Below are 17985 nucleotides of genomic sequence, written 5' to 3'. Positions count from 1 at the left end.
ATGATCTATAAAGATTTTTGAGAAAATGGAGAATTGTTTAATGACGCAGAAGAGTGCATATGATAATATTCACGCATAGATTGACTCAGTGATTGAATATGAGTTTTCAAATTTGATCATTAAACTGGTTCCATTCATTTATTCAAAAGTGATGATCATTTTGATGGAGCAAAACAAAAGAATATGACAGGTGTCTGCACGAGTGATGAATAAAAATAACTCGTTTCTGTGGCTAGGAAGCAGACAAGTCGAGATGTTTCCAGAAACTGAAAGTGATAATGTACACTTAAAATGCATCCCCACTTTGACATCTGCATTGATTCAATCATATGTTCTCATTTCTCCTGGAATATCCTTTGAAAATGAAATACTTAGCTAATGTTGCGCCTGCAGTTATGTGAAGATTCCTTTTGTTCTGCCTGCAGTTATGAGAAAAGAGTGCATTGGAATTAAAAATACAACTTGTGCTGGTTTCCATGGTCACAAATTCAGAGATAAATCAGTAGAATATCAAATTAATCATATGTCCTTTGTGGAGCCAGAAGTACTTCTCTTTATGGTCGTGAGTGGACTCTGGCCTCATTTGCATATTCATAGACGGATTAATGACACGGGTCTTTTACATTTTTCTCTTTTTACTTAGCAAGAATATCACATAACAATGCATCAGTGTTTATGCATTCATATGAATGCATTGCCCAAAGAACTTCCCCTTTTCAAAAAAAGGTCACTGAATTTCCCCAGCACTATTTGAAATGACCTGTTTTTATAAAACAGTGCATTTCACAATGACATTCATCACATACATTTTTACAGCACAGGTTCGATGAGTTAAAAGAACGATTTCCTATCAGATAAGTGACTTTTTACCATATCGGATTGATTCTGACCAAAACTAATTAAAGCAGGTACAGTTTATGTTATGTATAACTGGTTACAGTAACAGTCAAGAAATTACTACATCTACTCCCACAGAAATCCATGCCAAAACTCTACTGAGTCAATTATTTTGCCTACTAGCTTCTTTCTTTCCCTCTGTCAATAATAACGATTATGTGCATGGAGTCTTGACACACATACAGGATATTAATTGGTGGTGTGAAGGAAGTAGCGTGCTCAGCAGCATCACACTTTTTTTTTTTATCCCAGATGACTTTTATTTCATTTGATCTGAGCAGGAAAATCCCAGAAGGTGGATCAGGGGAATAGCGAGGTGGGAAGCTATTTTAGAGGCACTTTATCACAGGTTGTATTACGTTCCCCCGAGCTTATTCAATGACTCAACAGTTTTATGGTCTGTGGGGGTTTTTTTTGTTTTGATTTTTTTAATGCGTTTTAAACCTGGTTGTAATTTTACAAAATCTGTATCACAGGACTGTCTTGCGACAAGTTGCCTATGAACTTCGCTGTGTATATTTATGCCTTCGTCATGTAATGAGAGACTTTAATTAGCCAGATGAATCCCATGGGTTTTATGATGTCATATGCTCTTAAAACGTGCATTAGATTACTCATTATTCGAAGTATTCTACAATGTAAGCTGAAGGGAAATAAAAACGAATCTTGTTTTATTAGATACAGACTTTAATGAGGGCAGCTGCATAAAAAAAAAAAAAAAAGCATAAAGACCATTGTGGTGTCCTTACCAATCCTGCTGTAGTGTTTACACATATAGTGCTGATTCATTTAGGTCTCTGATAATAGACCATGTCCCTATGTGGTTAGGGACAGATTTAGACAATACCCTGCTTAATCACTGTAATTATCCAGTCAAGATGCAATAGCCAAATAGCTGTAAGAGACTGAGATTTTTGCAAACATTTATTTAAAGTATCCCTCGAATCACTCATTTAAGTTACATTAGTTTCGCTCTCAGGGTTTCAAAATTTGAGTCTCTTGTGGCATCAGTGGCAAATTGTTTCATGTGAGCACGTTCTTGAAGGTACTAGAATGAGTAATTATCACAGACAGCGGTAAAAGTGATAGATAATAAAGTTCTTGCTGCTGTTTTCATCAGCACAGAGCTAGACCATTATCATCCTTAAATTGATGAGCAGAACAAGCTTTGGGTTGAAGAGAGAAAGCCTTCAGCCAATCAGCTTGTCCTCAATTAGGCCAATTGTGTAAATCCATTCTTTTCTGAGCGAAGATTGTTCTGACAGAGAAGACGAGAGCAGTGATTTAAATGTGGTGCAACAACAAGACACAAATAGAATTTCTCTGCACGTCTAAACAGGTGGGCTGTCAAACATAATTTGGTAAATGGGTACTCAGGTGTGTTTCAATTCAGAAGGTTACGTGCTAACATGAGAAAAGTGAAGAAACCTATTTTTATCAAGAGAAACAAATGAAATCTTCTCTTTTATTTGTACTGGCATCCCACGAAGAGAACGAAATATGATTTTTTACAAAGATGCATGAAGAGAATATAGCCATGTACTGTGCAAATCTTTTATTTTCCCTAAAAAAAGTTAGAATCACATTTTCTCTCTTGAAAATATAAAATTGCATGGTACACAATGTACAAAAGAATTTGATATAAACCACAAATACTGTATGATGGTATCCTTAAGTATACTTTTAACCAAGTCACATAAAGCGCAGATTTCACGTCAGAGTGATGTCAGACACAACTGTATGAAATGAACTTTTAATATGATTTTCGAGTCACACGTTAACACCGTCACAAACAGCAGCAAAATTGAGAATGTTGCTAAACTGGTAATTACTAAAAAACGATACCATCAGGTAACTTCTCTCTTGGAGCTAGAGAACCGGCATCGCAAATCGGATCGGACATATTCTCCGAGATTCATCATCTCACTCGTCTTTTCCTCTCGAATTGCTTCCTCCTGAAAAAAAGCCATAATCAGAACATCTCTACCTCAGGGTAACATTGCCACAGCCGACGTAGCCTGTGCCTAAAATATTGGGCGAGTGGGGAGAACTGGAAAAGATGCCATGACACACGTGTATAACAGACAGAAACTCTGTCACAACACTGCAAAGTACTGTTAATAATCACATTCATGATCGTTAACAATTTTTCATTGTATGTGTGTGTGTGTGTGTGTGTGTGTGCGTGAAATGCAGTTTTAGTGTTACATGTCAGCAACACACTTGCTCCAGATCAGCTTATACTAGAGATTCCCTTGAGAGAAATACATTAGACCATCTTGTGCACTCTGTGTTGTCACCTAAAATCCATAAATATGCAATATAAGTGCCGTCGCTGCGCTCATAGCATTGTGCTATCACACATTAACTGTGGTGTTAAAGTATCATCCAGATAGTGAAAAATAGTTATTAGAATGAGCCAAACTTTGTGTGACACAATGTGCTTTGCACCACAAGCCTTCAGTGGTAAAATACCTACTGACACTGATGGAATGATGGTTGAGAGCTTTTGTGGTTAGTTCATTTGCCTCGTGCTGTGTAACCTGTGGTCTCATACTATCTGCCTGTAATTTCCCCCTTATCTCCAGCAAACACAGTTAATAGGAGATTATGGCAGGGAACATAATACAAAAGTGTCTCCATCAATTAACTTTGATGGGAAAAAATCATCAGGCAGCATTTATGGAGCGTGAGATTTTCGGAAACACAATTATGATGTATATACATACTTTTTTTCTCTTTTTTTTTTGCCAAAATAGCCAGCAAACTACGTTATTCATATCTTCCTCCACTGAGTTGTAATTGGTGTTAGAATTGTTTTGACACTTGAAATGAGTGAACTTTTTGAAATTGTGAAAATATTTATGATTTGATTTGCTATCTTAGTATTTGAAAAAAAAAGTATTGTGCTGGCTGTCCTGCATGATGTGTGTGTCTGTGTGGATGAATGTGTGTGTGTGTGTGTGTGTGTGTGTCTGTGTGTGTTCTGGTTCTAATCTCGTCGTGACTAATATTTGCTGGTGAGGTGGGTGACTCAGAGCTTGACGGCAGCAGTGTTCTTGTTTTCCCTCACTCTCTCTTTCTTTCTCTTTCTTTCTTTCTTTCTTTCTGTCTTTCTTTCTGTCTTTCTTTCTTTCTTTCTTTCTTTCTTTCTTTCTTTCTTTCGTTCTTTCTTTCTTTCTTTCTTTCTGTCTCTCATTTCCTCCTCATTACACAACACGCACTGATTAAAATATCAATTAAGGATGATGATGAGTCTAGCTAATGATATCCAGACTCAGAGTTCAATAAGGTAGGAAAGGAGGTGGAGTACTTTGGTTTTTGGACATTCTAAAGCCTATGGAGAGACATTGTTCCAGCATTCATTTCCCTTTATGTTAACTGTTAATCGAGAGCCATGCTTTCAAAGTGCGCTTCATGTATGTCAGAGCAATTTATAGCACATGGCTGATATGGTTTGGAGGAGAACTTGCGTATACATTTCTGTGTTTGTCGAACGCTTTATGCTGCCTTGGTTTCGGTGTCAGAAGGTTCATATTATGTATGATAGGGCACAGTTCTAGCTCTTGGTTGTTGTAACTATTCACAGTGGCTCTTTTTTGCTGGTTTGTGTTCTGGGGACGTCTTTGATATCTTCACGCTTGATATTTTTTAACCTATAAAACAAATATTCAAACTCCTGTGGGAAACTCTTGTTTTGTGTACAGGTTTTGATTGCATTGTGATTAAAGGAACTGATTGGCTCGAGAGTCATCCCACCTGAGTTTTAAAGCCTTGATTAGTGGCTGATAGAGAAATTACCCGGAGACGCTGCCAACACAACAGCTCTCAGAAAATAAAATTGAACATCTTGGTCCTAAATAAATTGTCAATGAAAAGGTATAGAGGAATCCCAGCTGATACTGCGGGTTGGGGTAATCATAAGTGTTGACGTGAGATAGAAGCACAAGCAGGTAGAAAACAGTAAAGTAGAAGAATTAAATAACGCCTTATGATGCTCCATCCCCACTCACAGTTCATTTCATACCTCACCGATTCTCTTGCACAGGTAAAAAAAATTTTGATGTGTGTTTGTTGAACCATCTGCCATAGGTTTATTGTTATTGTTTTCTGAAAAACACATGCAATATTGAGGTCTAATCCGTAGAAGTCTATTGTCTGTTGAAGTTTAACAGTAGAATGCGTGCGAGTTCATCTTAATCAAGGCAGCCAGCCTAAATAAACAGCCTACATAAATTACGACTCCGGTCAAAATTTCATTTTAACTGAGAACCACATCATCGTTTGGAAACTGACAGGAAACGTGACTTTTATCTAATATCAATGATTTCCACTCTTAGAGGAAATAAGAGTCCATAAGTGTCAAAACCACTGGAAACAGTAAAGACATATCACATACTCCAGTTAACATAATGAGTTTCCACAGTATTTGAAAATGCAATACTTCTAACTTTTTACATCTTTGTTCCTTTCATTCTCTGTACTTAGGTGACCCCAAGGCTGCAGTGCTGTGCACGTTGTTCTGGTACATTCTGAGAAGAAAGTCATGAAGACGGCCCTCTGGACCCTGCTACTCCTCTGCCTGTGTGTGGAGGGACACTGTGACTGCCAGGGGGACTGTTTAGCCTGTGGACTTTTGCTACCTGAGCAGCAAGCCTTCAACACACTGGTGAGAAAACACACCACAATCTCTCTCTCCTGTTCTTTAAAGAGACTGAGTGTGAATATCTGAGCACTGTCCCAGACTTCCCTCAGATCCACTATTAGGGCTTTAATAAAAATAAATAAATAAATAAATAAATAAAAACTTAAATGAACATCTTACTATTTTATTACTACAACTGAATTTCTTTTTTTCGATAGAATTCTGTATAGAGCCTTGATTGAAAGGGCTTGAATAGCTTCAGGTGATGTCCTTAACACAGCACTGGCATCTGTAAATATTAGCTGACACAGTTAACACAACTGTGTAGTATACTCACCCTAAAAATACAGGCCTTAGAAACAGAAGAGAATTACTGACCCTTCAGGAATTCCACTGGGAATAATTATTCTTTCTGATATCACTTACCTCCCAAAATGTAACGAAATTAATTCACTTAGAGCTTTGTCAGAAAGACCAAATCCAAGTAACATGTAGTAATCCATAGCATCAAATGGGTAAACTTAATAAATCACTTCACACTTAGCATAGGAACCATTTCATTCATTTACATCAGTCTAAAGCCTAAGATAATGCAATACTTTTCATGAGTAGTGTCATTATTACATTTGCACCCCCCCCCCCCCCAGCAGTATTGTAGGAGGGTGCTGCTATCTCCCTATTATTGACCTAATGTGAGATCAGGGCACAAGGCGCAACTGATGAATCCTGTTGAGGGACTGTTGAGACTGTTGAGTCCATCCTTTATATCTAGCATTTAGCACTTTTTGATACTGTAAAAATAAACGACAAATAGCGAGCTAGTGTGCAGTGATCAACAGTAGAGACATACTGTACCAATACATTGCTTCTCCACATAGTGTAGATGTATAGTGCATAATGAATATTTAATCGATCCTTTGAATTATGGCATTTTCTGCTAAAAGGCATGATATCGCAATATAGCTGTAATTTTGCTGCTAATGGCGTTATAGACCAAACAGCTGTGTCTAGACTGATTGGGGTAATATGTGCATGTAATTGGCTGCTGCAGTATTATCAGTCGGAGATGTGGCGGGTAGAAGTGACTGACACTTAGCGAAGGCATCCTTATGAATTCCAGATGGATCCCCTCAGGCCTAATCTCTCCATGACAGAATCACAAGGACAAACATAACATACACAATGTTGTTTGCGTGCTAGAACAAACACACATTTACTCTCACAGATTTGCCTCATGAATCAATTTGTAGGTGGACCTTCATATACTTAATCAAATAACACACACACACACACTAGACCACACACCCACATTATCCCACAGTCCCTCAAAGATGCTCTGAATTGCTCTGAAAAACAAAAAAAAAAACCCTCATTGTCCACAATTCATTTGTAACAGATCATTAATTTTCATGGGCAAATGCATGCGGTTTCCATTTCAGGTTCTTATAGTGCATTTCCATTTATGATCTCTGTTCGCAGTAGAATATGACTTTTTAATTGCAACGTGCTTCACAGATTAGCCCACACCTACAGTTATACACATCAGCACCGTGAAGTACAAACAAACCCCTACACACAGTGTCACAGATGAACAATTTCATAAAGACCTGAATCTCTGTAAAGGCTTAGCTGAAACGGATAAGGGACAAAATGAACATTTCCATTTAGTTCTTCTGCCTGAGAGAGCAGGGCCTTACACATACCATTTCACAGTCCATTACATAGATGGGGTGATTCTGGTAAAGTTGCTGTCCCTGACTCATGAGATGTCCACTGTGTCTTGTCAGGTATGTCTGTTGGAATGTGAGTCCCAGACCTCTCCATCTTTGGCCTGGGATCTATGCAACCAGGCAGTCAGCCTGAAACAGGTCCCTCCACTCCCACAGGAGGAGGCTACATCAAAACGCTCGGGGGACGTGCAGCCTCTGGCCACAGTGAGCTTTGAGGATGAGGATGGGGGTTTGGAGTACTCAGAGGCTTTGGAACGTTTCCGCCACGCGGCACAAGCTCTCGAGAGCCAGCAGTCTGCTGATGAGCAGACCTCAAACCGCCTTGGGACGCCCTACGATTCGGAAATCGGGTCGAGGATAGAGAAGGAAGGGGATGGCGTTGATGAAAGAGAGGAAAGTGACGGAGAGGCAGCCATCAACCTAGCCAAACGCTTTGGTGGCTTCATGAGGGGCCGCCATGGATTCCGGAAGCTGGTGGGATCTGGAAGGCCTTTGCAGAAACGTTACGGAGGCTTCATTGGTATTCGGAAGTCAGCTCGGAAGTGGAACAACCAGAAAAGGGTTAGCCAGCTGCTCAGGCAGTACCTCAGCCTAACCGGCCGCACAGGACGCTTCACCAACCTCTCAGCAGGAATCCGAAGGCAGAGCGAGGTGTAGATTCCTTTGTCGCAGCTGTTGACCTCTCCACTAACCTCAACCGCTCTGTAGACACAACCATTTTAACAGCCACCATTCACCATGAACCAAAAAAATAGAACTTGCTAAACCGAATAACCAACATTGTATCGATAAATTCCAAGGAATGTTTTAGGTTCATCAGTATAATTGATATTTTCATGGCAAAATTTGCAAGATAAAAATGGTGTTTGATAACCCATGCTGTTGATGAGTAATGTTGATTGTTTTTGTTAATAAAATAGATAGATCCAGTCTTTGAAGCTGATTGGTTAGGCGTTTCAGCATTGTGTATATTCACAATCTAGGTACCACTAGGCCTACATGCTTTTGTCTTTGCTGCACGGTAATATATAATGGAAAACGATACATAACTAAGTTGAATTCAAAAAGCCCAGTAGGCGATTTCTTATTTTTTAACAGGGGGGATGGCCCAATGGTCACTGACAGAACTCTATAGAGTATATAGGGGGATGACAGGTTATCAAGGGGGGTGCATTTTGGTCATTTTGCTAAGAAGGGGGATGGCATGCCCCCTCATCCCCCTACAAATCGCCTACTGAATATCCAACACCAGAAATCAGGACAATCTCCGCAAATTTAGCTACATCGATATATTTTTTTATAGTGAACCAAACTATGTCAGAAGGTGTAGCCCAAACTATATTGTGAGTATGTACAGGACTGGAATGCATATCTGATCAATCAATCTCCAAAACACATAATTTAAATGAATCCCAAGAAATATAAGTGTTCTCGTGTCAATTTTGACCTTCTTGGGACCAAGGATGGATCGTTTACATGCGAGTTAGGAGAGGATGTGACGGATGCTTTCAGCGGCACTGAAAACCTGAACAGAATTATTAAGAAGAAGAAAAAAATAATAATAAACGAATAAGGTGTGTAAATGCTAGATAATGAAAAGGGCTTCGGCGTTGATTTTGAAATCATTACAAATATACATTGAAATCGTTAAAAATTGGTCTCTAAACATAAAGGATAATCGTTTGGGCATCAGCAGTTTCGCACTGAATCGTTAACACTACATAAAGATGCTCTCATAGCCAATTAAGAACAACGAATTAACATATCTTAGCGATAGCTGCATATTAAATGATCTTTGCTACGGTTGTGCAACAATGCTAGCTAACTACCGCCAAGTCCCCATCATCGTAAGTAGCAACTTTGGGACTAATGACCAGCTGTTTGGCTGGTGGATAAACTGGAATTAAGTGGTTTACCAACACACAAATGTAATTGACGACGAGAGGTATGACGCAACATAGCAAAATGTATAAACCTGGCGGATGAAAACACTGCGACACTACAACTAAATGGCCTAGCAGGCGTTTTAGGAAATGACCAGTTTCGCAAAACCAAGCCATGAAGAGTCACATTTGTAAGGCCCTTGTCAGCCCTACGCATTTAATTATGACAATTCCCGCGGGTTTTGTCTGGCATCATGTTTTATTGCTTTACTCTAACATAAAGGATTCATAAAATAAAATAAAAATGAACAGAGTTTTCAACATCGCTGAAACAGACGTACAAAATGTACATTAAGCCTAAGAACGTGTTGAATGCCTGTGGTGATTCAGCAAGCTGCTTTTTTTCGTATTGATGCCTCGCATAAGAGAGAAGCATTTGACTAAAGCGCACTTTACTTTTGTTTCGTTTTGCACACTGGTCTATTTCATAGACTCATTCATTCAGACAATGACATCCATGTTACTGAGTGCTTAAGGCTGCTTAGATTAGCGGTCGCATTCTCGAAACTGGCACAAGATGGAGTTTTTTTTTTTTTTAACTCCTTCAGGGAAATTGACAGGTCACCCTTTGGTGTAGTTGTAGGATATAGTTTATGTCTGAAAATTTAGAGCTTGTTACAATATAGCTATGTCTAGGACACAGACATGTTCTTGGAACAGTATTGCAGAGACTAGTCTCTTATGCCTCTGCTAAGCCTTTCCGATGAGCAACACCGCCCTCTGGGGTTTATTCCTGGAACACACCATCCCTGCAGAAAGCCTTTGTGTCCTCCATATCATTTTGACATTTATTTAAATGGGAAGAATAGCGGCTCAAAAACAAACAAACAAAAAGACGAATAATGAATTTTGCATGCTGTCTATCATATTGAGTTTAGTTGTATACATACAAATGAGATTAGTTTGTGACCATTCTTCCTGTCATACCATCTCTACCGCTTAAATCCAGAGGGTTATTTTGAGTGAGTATCAATCAAATGGTAACAAAGAAGGTTGATAAAGTGTAAATCAGTGTTCTTTCCTTTTATGTATACGCTGGATGTGTTGGCATACTTACTTGTTAAAACTGTGCATTTAAAAGATATCTTTTTTTCCCTTTTTCCAATTACTACCATTACATTTCCAAATTTTAATAATTTCAAGGCTTATATATAGGAACAGTTCACAAAAAAACACAATAAAATAGTTTACTATTTCTCCTGTGGATTGTCATGCAGAAATTACCAGTGTTTCACCCTCCTTTGTTTTTGATATATGTGATTTTTAATCATACTTAACAATGTCTTTTTTTCCACAGTATTTTGTTGTAACTTCAAAACCTGTAGTATTAAATGTTCCCAAGGGCATGGTCCAACTTTACACAAATAAGACTGCAATACTGTTTTGGGTTGATGATTAGCTACTAACAAAAGGAATAAATCAAAACTCCCTTTGTATCACCATTGCAATAACACTTTGGTATTCAGTCAGTAAGTCATAGCTGCACACGGTCTCTATCAAAAGAAAAAAAAAAAAAGAAGACATTTCTGGTCAAAAATATGACAAATATCTGTTCGGGCAACCACTCAAGTGCACCATAGCCATTTCTCTGGCAGTCTGAATGATTAGGAAGCGCTGTGAGTTTTTTTTTTTTTTTTGTACATTGGACCCTTGGTCAAAAAAAAAAAAAGTCTTTGTACTCCATACATCCGAGTAAATACTTAAAAAAATAATACAGACCATACATGACATGAGACCTTTCAGGCTAACAAACAAAAAGACAGTAGAAAAAAAAAAAAACCATAAAAAAGTTTAGGTCAATATATTGTTTACAATACACTAAAATAACAACCACTTAAATAATCTCAGGTGAGGCTGAAGAGTAGCATAGGGAGGAGAAACAACACTTTCCATAAACGTGTGACACTTTAAACTTTGTGTGAAGGCTAAGTTTGCCCAAAAAAAAAAGGATCAGGGGGCCTACCACATTGCACAATCAGCATCAGTGCTCACTTAGAGGGAAAATAAAATAAAAAAAAACAAAAACAAAACACTTTTACTCTTGTGGGAAATCAAAAGCAGGTAAACAAAAACAAAAAAAACAGGAAAAATGGGTTTCTTGATGTTTACTACAGTGTCAGAAATAGTCAGAAGAAGGAAGAAAAAAATGGAGACTCCCCCCTTCTCTCCAAAAGTCTTTTTTTCCTCTTTTTTTTTGTTTGTTTTTTTAGTCAGGGAAGCGCTGACATGCTTTCTTCCAACGGCATGCGGTGCACCACTGTTCCCGACGTTCCACGCCGTATACTTTCCGGCATTTTTTGGCCTCACCTCTGCCTTTCCTTTTGGTGAAAACAGAACAGGGAGCAAAACATTAATTTCATATTTCCAAATAAATGTAATATATTGTATCTATGTTATAATATCATAATGGCTCATACAAATACTAATAACCTTGTTCCTGTGAAAGGACAGAGCTGGTTAGTCAGAACACGTGGGAGATACAATAAGCCATATCTTACTATCCAAAGGCAGTAATTGCAGGACTGTTAGATCGTTCATGCTAAATGAGCTCTTAAACGATCGCAGCCATACTTTGTTTACAGTCTATTTGTAAGTAAATGTCTAAATAATTTGTAAGTGTGGGGCACTTCTTCATTCATACCCTCGTATCCAAGCTACAGTAAACATGTGCTTTGTGGAGAGATTTTAACGGAGGGTGGAGCAACACTGACCTGAATGAGCAGTGGCCTCTGGAGGGAGATGCACTCATGGTCTGTGATCTGGTGGGGGCGCTGTTGCGCTGCAACCACTGCTCTCCGACGCTGACTGATCGGCTGCGAGACGAGGGGACCTGAGGGATGAGAATTGAGAGTGTCCAGTTGTTTGAAGTACTGCTGTTACCAACCATTATCATTCACATTACTTCAGCTACAATCTCAGTCTTTCATTTAAGTATTTCACAGGTACATTTATGGCAAGGGGGCAAAACAATTACACAAATTTAAACTGTACTGAAACCCACACACAAACACATACACACTCACTCACTCACATACAAAACCGTTAACACACATATTGTATGTAGGATACTATAAGATACCACTAGTGAGAGATTGTTCCTGTCATGTTTTCGTCACTTCAGCCTGAAATGCATCTAATACCTCCCTCACCCAATCTCCTTTCTTTTCCTTACAAACTGAGGTGCATAATACTTAAACTGCAGTCTTCTCCCTTCAGGGCTGCGTCCAAAATAACTACAAAATCAGCTAAGATGACTAGGAACTATGGACCAAATGCACACAGAGAGCCAAAAATATCCTGCAACTGCAATATCACTGGAGTAAGTAGGGCATGTTTTGGCCTGAAAAGCTTCAAATCAAACCCTGGAACATCACTTTCATCTGACCACTGCTTTCATGTCATCTCAAACTAGGGGCACCAGAGACAATGACCCACCTGAGGTCTCTGCTGGAGCTCACTGGGCGGAGTCCAGCCGCACGATGTTGGCGACCCTGGGGACACAGTTACCTGGATGGGTGCACATGCCTGTTGAAATAAACAGACATAAAGTTCTAAGATTTGAGTAAAATGCTACATTACACCTCCTTACAATAAAGACCGTGTTTATATACACAACACTATAGGGAAAAGGTGGGTGATAGGTGGTTACTGCGGTAAGGCCAACACATGAGCAGTTTAATAACCAGAATACGTGAGCGTTTTGCATAAAATCATAATAACTCAGGTATTCCGCATAAAACTGGAATATATCTTTCGTCCTATGGACATGCTTCTTTAAAAATATTTCATTCCGTATACTGTACGGTAGTGAAATGTGTGATATGTATGTCTAAACAGTATGGGTGATCTGAACAGTAATTATGTACATGAAATCTTTTGAAGCTCCAAATAATTTTTCACGTAGTTATATTAAGCAAGTGTTGTTACTTGACAATAATGGGAGAAAAAACAAATTCTGAATACATTTTGGGGCCACGTGGGATCGTCTATTTTAGAACAAGATCTGCACTAATTTATAAATATCAACTAAGTGAGAGAAAAGCAGTATTTTTGTCTCGGAAACAACGCTCGCGGCTTTGACTAATAAGAGAATGCACAGGATTCTGTGGTCAGTCTCTTTCAGGCTGTGAGAACTGAATGTCAAAGGAACTCTGTCATATTATGGACACATAAATCAGGAACAAGGCTGACTTTCTGAGGCAGCTGTCTTCATACTCTGTCTGACAACATGACACACTGCTGAGGACCGTGTGACTGCAGACTAACATATTTTCAAACATACTAATATCACATACAAGCTATCTACAGTTATATATAGTTCACGCAGCAACATGTAACTTTCAAGACAAGATTCCCAAAGAGATAATGACAAAGAGGCAAACCATCAGAAAACTTAAAAATGATTTTTAAAAGATCATTTATATAGGAATGAAATAACAATGTTAGCCAATGTTGAAAAAAAAATAGTGTAAATATAGAACGCTTTGTGTTCAAACCCAAAAATATGCATAGTCAAACAATGATGAGGTATGTCAAAAATGTCTAACCCTCATAAATAAATAGATGTATGATCATTATTTTGTGGTGGTAAACCGCGTTCCACAAGGTTTGGCGTAACACAACTGATTCTAGATATAGACATGAGCAAGAATGTGCTTGTGACCTGGTAGAGATGTTCTGTGTGGATCTGCCACACGCTGCTAGGGGCAGACTGGCTGAGTGGGCTGGACTGAGCTGAAGTGCCGTGGGGACCGGGGGTGGGCTGCCCATGTGAGGAGCTGCAGGAGGACCAGGCTCCGCTGGAGAACGAAGGAGCAGGAGAGCATGGAGCGTGATCCTCCTCTTCTGAGGAGATCTCTGTATAGTAAAAGTCCTCCTCCCTCTGGGACTGATCGGAGCCACCACTGAGAGAAAGAGAAAGCAAGAGGGTAGAAAAGAAGAGAATTACTCAGTGCTTCTGAATTAAGTTTTAAAAAGCCTTTTCAGGTATTCAGGAAACTGAATATAATGTAGCAAATTTAGTGAATTGCTACTCTTTACTTTTTATCAAAACTGCAGTAGAAGAGTTTGAGACACTTTTCATTTACACTCTGCAATTTAAATCCGATGCAACATACCATTAATTATGACACATCCCTCTGATCCAAAACAACTCATGCAAATGCACTCACCCCAGGTGGAGAATGCAGATGTGCCGTTTCATCCCAACACGTGATGTCAGCACCTTCCCACAGTTAGGCCACAAACACCTGTATGCCCCCCTGCTGGAAGTCTGAGAGACAAGAAATAACAATTTATTTCAGTGTCAAACTGAATAGGATATAATGAGATGTGATGAGGTTTTCTTTTGTTTTCAGAATTCTTCAACATCTTCCTATGTTCTGTACAGTAACAAGACTTTTATTCTCACCTTAGACCTCCTGACGTCAGTCTCGTCACATGACCCTTGATCCTGTTCCATTTGGAGGCCTTCATCTGCTGGTTGACCGAGGCTTCCGTCAGTATCAGTGACAGAAGGAGAAGGGGCGGGGCTTACACTGCCATGGTCCCAGCTCCAGTAGCCACTGCTGCCACTGTCAGAGAGCTCTCCCCCTCCACATTCCATGTCTCCAGCTGCAGCTACAAATAAAAGAAGTGTTTCTGACAATATGCACGAGCAAGCATATCCATAGCAACCTTACTTTATGTGGAAACTATACAGTGCCATCTTGTTGCGTAGAGTGGCATTCTGGAGTACAACTGTAGCTCAATACAATACTCAAAGTAATGCATTTTCATTGTATGTATTCCATATCTCATTTGCTGGGTTTTGCTCAAAACCACTGATGACATATTCATTTTTACTGTATGGTTTGAGAGAGTCTAATCAAATAAATATGACCTAAGATGTCTACATAATTAAGCTGCAGACCTGTCACAGTGCAATTAAAACTGCCTGAAAGAGACTGAAGTTATTGTACTAAGTGCCTAAGCACACATTGTACGAGGAAATAGGTTTTGCAGTCAGCCAGGCTGGCTAATTTCTCAGGTTCCCGTGGTAACAGCTTACTTGGCAGGAGGTCCCTCTGTGGGGGGCTCTGGACCACTGGACTACAGGACAGACTGGTGAGCACCATTGCGGCCATAATCTCGTCCATTTCCACAGACTCAGGACTCCTATAACTGAGGAGGAAGCATTTAAAATATATCAAGATTATCAAGCATCATTACAGATTTGGCCAGGACTGTACCGGGAAAGAAAAACTGAATCACGATAGGATTAGACTAGACTAACATAACAAAATCAAAAAGACAACATCCACTACATAAGCTCTGATGAAGCAAAAATCAGGTTAAGTTCCACTTAATACTTAATACAAAAAAATCTCTTAAGACCAGCCATATTTACCAAAGTGTGATGAGTTATTTCTTGTAATTATTAATTACAAGCACAATGTATAGCACTCTCACAGAACTCCATGTCATGCAAACTGGCTTTCAAACCGTTCCTGGGGCATTCCTAAACCATACAATAATTACACAGGAGCATTTGGAATGTGTTTGTAGCTGATAATCCTCTGAGATCTCAGACTCTCAAAGATCAATTTCAAGGAACTGAAAAAAGGACACCTGGGCTCCCTCACCTGTGGCTTATGTCCACGTCTGAAGGTGCTGGGCGGGTTGGTGGAGCGGTGTGGTGAGCTGAGGAGGTAGCGGCCTGAAGGAAGACGGTGCTCTGGCTATGTTTTTCATCAATATTCACATCCTCCTGTCCACAGCACTGCATGTAGATCTGTGAAAAAAAAAAAAAACCATGGCGAGACAGCACGTTGTAAGACACTGCACACTGTGAAATAGAGAAAAAAATAAAAAGGTGCTGGGAAGTCAATCCTTCGAAGAAGAGAGACATTTGATGGATCCACTTAGTCAATATGTCTCTAACATGTTACAGTTAGTCCGATACAGACCACAGATTTATATATATACATATATATATATATATATATATATATATATATATATAAATCTGTGGTCTGTATCGGACTAACTGTAACATGTTATATATTTTTTTTTTTTTTTTTGTGCTAATGCTGTCTTTTACTGATGGGTGAGAAACTAGATATAAAACCGAAGAGTGCTACCTACCAAATCATCCACTCCCTCTGCTCTGTGCTGCATCGTACCTCGTCCAGCTAAAGACTCCACAGCTGCCATGTTGTGCCCCTCACCGGATGCCAACTGGTCTGAACTGAACCACACAGTCAGTTCTCCCTTTCCACACCGAAAAAAATGAGAAAGGAATTACACACTTACAGTCATATATCCTAACAAGCCTTTTTGGATTGTTAAATGATTCCAAATCCAGGGCTGGAAATGCCATCAGACATTTAAAGAACGATACAGATCTCATCAAATTAAGTATACATATGTTTCTGATAAGATTATCCTGAAATACAAAAGCATAATAAATATCTTTAGATGAGATGGTTTAAGACAAAAATCTGATCTTAACATTATTTTGAGCAACTTAACGTAAAAGAAGCTCTTGCAAAAAAGTGTTCTAGGCCTAGTACATACAGGCTAACAACGGTCGTTGGATATTGCACCATGTTTTGTCTATTTTTTTAGGGCAACACACCCCCTCTATATCAGCCTCTTACATGCAGCAGCTAGGGCTCTGGGGAATAAAATCGCGGTCGAAACCAAAACGCGTACCGGATTCAGGAACAGATTGCTGTAAATTTCTGCACACATATGTTCCTGTGAAAGCGGGTGATGACGAAAAGAAAAGATTTTTCCATTCTAAAGTTTACATATTTCATTGCATAGATTTCACTGTGATGAGTCAACAAACACAGTCGTTTTGTATATAAATCCTTTGAAAGCACAACCGTAATTTCGCTGAGGCCCATTCATTGGGCGTTTACACTAAGCGGTAAACAACCGACCCAATGTGGGTGGGCGGTATGCGTTCATTGGCTGAATCGTGCTTGTAATGTACACGCCCTTGTACGCCAACGTGTTCGTACACGAGTTTCAGCCGAACCAATGTTGATACATACAACACTACTAATGTAATCGATCACAAATACTACAAGAAAAAATGTATTTCAAATTAACATATCCACTTAAAAAAATCCACACAAACCATACATGTATCAAAGCACTCTTGCATGCTGAATTTGTCGAGTAAAATGAATATATTTCAATGAAATCCTCTCGAGCCTATACTCCTGTAAAGGATTAAAATCTGACCGGTTTTGAAGACATGCAGAAGTGCCGCGTAAAAATATCGAAAACAACATTACAATAACCAAATTATCAACATAGCAGGTCAGTCCTGAATTGTGTTAGTAAGTAACAATGTTTTTCATAAGGTTTACCCGTTGTTTTTTTGAAGAGAGATGCCGCTATCGGTGTCCCAGCCGTTTTCCTCTGTAGTCAGAGACGAGGGGGGCTGTACGGCGCGTACGTGTGTTCATATGGTTCAGCTATGCCGAATGACAGCTGGGCACAGTGCAAGATATCAGAGCCCAGTCTATAGTGGCTTAATGCGGAGATGCACGAGCGGATGATTTGGGTTAGAGGTTACTGGACCAGAATCTCTCTTCAAATGACAACAGTTTAACCGTGTGTTAAGAGAGCTGCAAGACATTGTCTAAAATCATTCAGTCAAAATATCCGCCCGTATATTTTTACCCAGAGAGCTAAAGAATTATATTTCACTGATGAAAAACCCGTTAGTCTGACATTGGTTTGCTCCATTTTGCAGAGTATGACAAACGGCAAA

The 17985-nt window shown here is 39.3% G+C and overlaps 2 protein-coding genes across 2 annotated transcripts; one reads left to right on the top strand and one right to left on the bottom strand.

Annotated features, from left to right (window-relative positions):
- Nucleotides 1–5443: 5443 nt before the first annotated feature.
- Nucleotides 5444–7929, top strand: pnocb (prepronociceptin b). Its single transcript, XM_030772913.1, has 2 exons — nt 5444–5566; nt 7330–7929. Exons 1-2 carry the CDS (start codon nt 5444–5446, stop codon nt 7927–7929), a joined length of 723 nt encoding a protein of 240 aa, XP_030628773.1.
- A 2960-nt stretch (nt 7930–10889) lies between these two features.
- On the bottom strand, nt 10890–17690 carry znf395b (zinc finger protein 395b). The gene is made up of 10 exons (XM_030770937.1): nt 17579–17690; nt 16341–16466; nt 15839–15987; nt 15265–15377; nt 14626–14834; nt 14387–14487; nt 13879–14119; nt 12651–12740; nt 11927–12045; nt 10890–11533 (listed from the first exon to the last, which is right to left on the bottom strand). Exons 2-10 carry the CDS (start codon nt 16407–16409, stop codon nt 11422–11424), a joined length of 1203 nt encoding a protein of 400 aa, XP_030626797.1. The 5' UTR covers nt 16410–16466; nt 17579–17690; the 3' UTR covers nt 10890–11421.
- Between the last annotated feature and the right edge of the window lie 295 nt (nt 17691–17985).

Source organism: Chanos chanos, chromosome 4, assembly GCF_902362185.1.
Source record: "Chanos chanos chromosome 4, fChaCha1.1, whole genome shotgun sequence".
Lineage (NCBI taxonomy): Eukaryota > Metazoa > Chordata > Actinopteri > Gonorynchiformes > Chanidae > Chanos > Chanos chanos.
This window is presented reverse-complemented; position numbering and strand designations above follow the sequence as displayed.